At 36.4% G+C, this 2,758-nt stretch overlaps 1 protein-coding gene across 1 annotated transcript in view; it reads right to left on the minus strand.

The window, feature by feature from the left end:
• Nucleotides 1-915, minus strand: part of st14b (ST14 transmembrane serine protease matriptase b) — a 13,561-nt gene extending 12,646 nt beyond the window's left edge. The window contains exon 1 of the mRNA XM_016461615.1: nt 561-915. Coding sequence (XP_016317101.1) covers nt 561-605 — 45 coding nt within the window. The 5' untranslated portion in view covers nt 606-915. The remainder of the gene's footprint in view (nt 1-560) is intronic.
• Nucleotides 916-2,758: the final 1,843 nt, after the last annotated feature.

The following is a 2,758-nucleotide window of genomic DNA, read 5'->3' on the forward strand; positions in this document are numbered from 1 at the left end:
AACGGATCATTTGAATCAGTGAGTTGTCAACTCGAGAACAGCTGCAATCGGATCATTCCAATTCGTGAATGAATCATTTGGTGCGATTTGCGAACCGATTTAACGGGTTCATTGAAAAGAATCAGTTCGTTCTTGAATCAGACACCGCTTCTGCGTCTCGGAGCACGTGATATATTATAAGGAGTAACGATATGTTTTATGAAATGTAGTGAAGTAAAAAGTACGATCTTATGCTTTGGAATGTAGTGAAGTAAAAGTAAAAGTTACTCAAAATAAAACTACTCCAGTAAAGTACAGATACTTGAAAAATGTACTTAAGTACAGTAACGAAGTAAAACTACTTCGTTACTGTCCACCACTGCTATATAATATATAACTAACATATGTATAAAATATAAAATCCGAACAATTCAGGCACATAACTGTGTAAATTACCAAACACAAACTGCAAACAGCACTGTACAGGACGTCCCAGAAGATTAATATCGTAAAATTTAACAGCTGTAAACGACGAAAACGACGGACTAAAAGAAAATAAATTAATTAAGATTAAAACATACCGGAATTTTTTCCCCAGATTTGAGTGGCTCCATGTCATACGACATATTTGTCAAACTGGCCGCTGTCAGTCCTCTGTGTTGCCGCTCATGTGTCACGCAGGCGGCCTTTTGTCCTCACCTACAGCGAAACTCACAAACGCGCCGAGCGCAGGTGTCTGCTGGAGAAACCGCTGGAAACTAGCCTTCCATCCTATTTTACATGATCCTTTAGCACTGAGAGGGTATAACCCTCTTCATTTGATTTTAATGTGGGTTTTGTATATGAAAAACAAACATATTTATTGCAAATCGTAAGGTTTCACTTCCAACCCAGTTTCGAGCAGCAGGTGAGTCTGTCTCAAGCATCCAGTGCAGTAGCCTACTTCCTGTAGAGACGACAACACAGGTGTGACGTGAGAAAACTAGATAAATAAATCAGAAAACGAGATAAAAATAATCAAAAGTGTCTAATATTTTCTGTCAATCCACTAACACGTTTACAGTGTATTATAAACTTTTAAAACGTCTTTTTAAATTAACAACCTGTTAATTAAATTACATTTATAAAATTAATAAAAAGGTAATTTTAGGGTTGCAAATTTAGCCTACAATGAGATCCTGTTTATTTGGGACCACATATGGTTTCCCATAAACTAAAGAAAAGTATTTGTTCTGAGAATTATCATTTTTTTCTTAGAATTATAGGTTTAAATGACATTGACAACTACAGACAACACTACAATATGTGTTCAAATTAAGTAAACTGGAAGAGATTTTTAACTTTTCTCCCTGTCATTCTGTAGAAACAGTGTTTTAATACAATTAACTGAATATCAGTTCAATAGATTCAGTCATTATTATGTAACTAACTGTAGCATTATTTGAATTGTTAGACGTGCACTGTATACTTGGAATGTGGCAAAAGTTAATAACACTAAGTTTAATTACCACAGTGTCATGATGATGGTGATGATACTGGACAGGCTAACTTTAAGTAAACATTTAAGTAAAGAGACACAAGAGAGCAGCAAGGACACCCCTAAGATCAACATTAAAACCATCTCATTAAAACTCATTAATTATTAACATCTTTCTGCCATTTCAGACCTGAGGCAGCCCATGACACACGTCATCATGTAGTGGAAAAACAAGACTTCTCTTTAGAGACAGTCTTTTCAGTGAGGCCCAGTGCTGTCAAGGAAAGGTACAGATAAATCCCTTGATAAATCATTGTTAATTAAACTGTGGATGAACTTTCCTAACTAGCTACAGCAAGGGCCTTCAATGAGGTGGCTGTTAATTTCACTTTCAACATTTACTAATACATTATTAAAATCAAAAGTTGTATCTGTTAATATTATTAAACTGACCTGTGCTAACATCAACTAATGAACAGTTGCAGGTATTGTTCAATCAAAAATAAAAATTTGCTGAATATGTACTACTCACAATCAGTCCATCCAAGATGTAGATGAGATTTTAAAGGGGTCATATGATGCTGCTAAAAAGAACATTATTTTGTGTATTTGGTGTAATGAAATGTGTTTATGCGGTTTAAGGTTCAAATAACACATTATTTTCCACATACTGTACATTATTGTTTCTCCTCTATGCCCCGCCTTTCTGAAACTCGTTGATTTTTACAAAGCTCATCAGTCTGAAAAAGCGAGGTGTGCTGTGATTGGCCAGCTATCCAGTGCGTTGTGATTGGCCGAATACCTCAAGCGTGTGACGGAAATGTTACGCCCCTCACCATATTGTGATAATGCCCTGTCAGGCCGGAGCGATGATTCAAAAACATGAAAACCCATTATAAACGAGGCATTCGTTGCATCCAGTGGGGACATAATTCCGGATTATAATGACTTATACTGTCTTTTTACGCGTTGCGTTGCATCGCGCCGCGTAAACATAAAACCATGTCTGCATTTGTGATCGGAGAAATGACAAACAACAAGCCCTACACTACACTGCCCAAAAAACTCGCTTTAAATATATAAAATATAAAAACTCTTTAAATATAAAAACGTACTTACAGTCTTTGAGTCAGAACAGCCGGCATTGTAGTCTACTCTACCAGGATCAGGAAACGGTCCTCCGTAAAATGTGCTGCACACATCTGAATATTTGGGTTGAAGTGTTCTGGAACAGTGTTGTAAATACAACTTAACCACTGATTTCTACCAAACAAAGTGGTTTCGCTTTCACAACGAAACACA

The sequence above is a fragment of the Sinocyclocheilus anshuiensis genome, unplaced genomic scaffold (assembly GCF_001515605.1).
Source record: "Sinocyclocheilus anshuiensis isolate Anshui unplaced genomic scaffold, SAMN03320099.WGS_v1.1 scaffold180, whole genome shotgun sequence".
NCBI lineage: Eukaryota > Metazoa > Chordata > Actinopteri > Cypriniformes > Cyprinidae > Sinocyclocheilus > Sinocyclocheilus anshuiensis.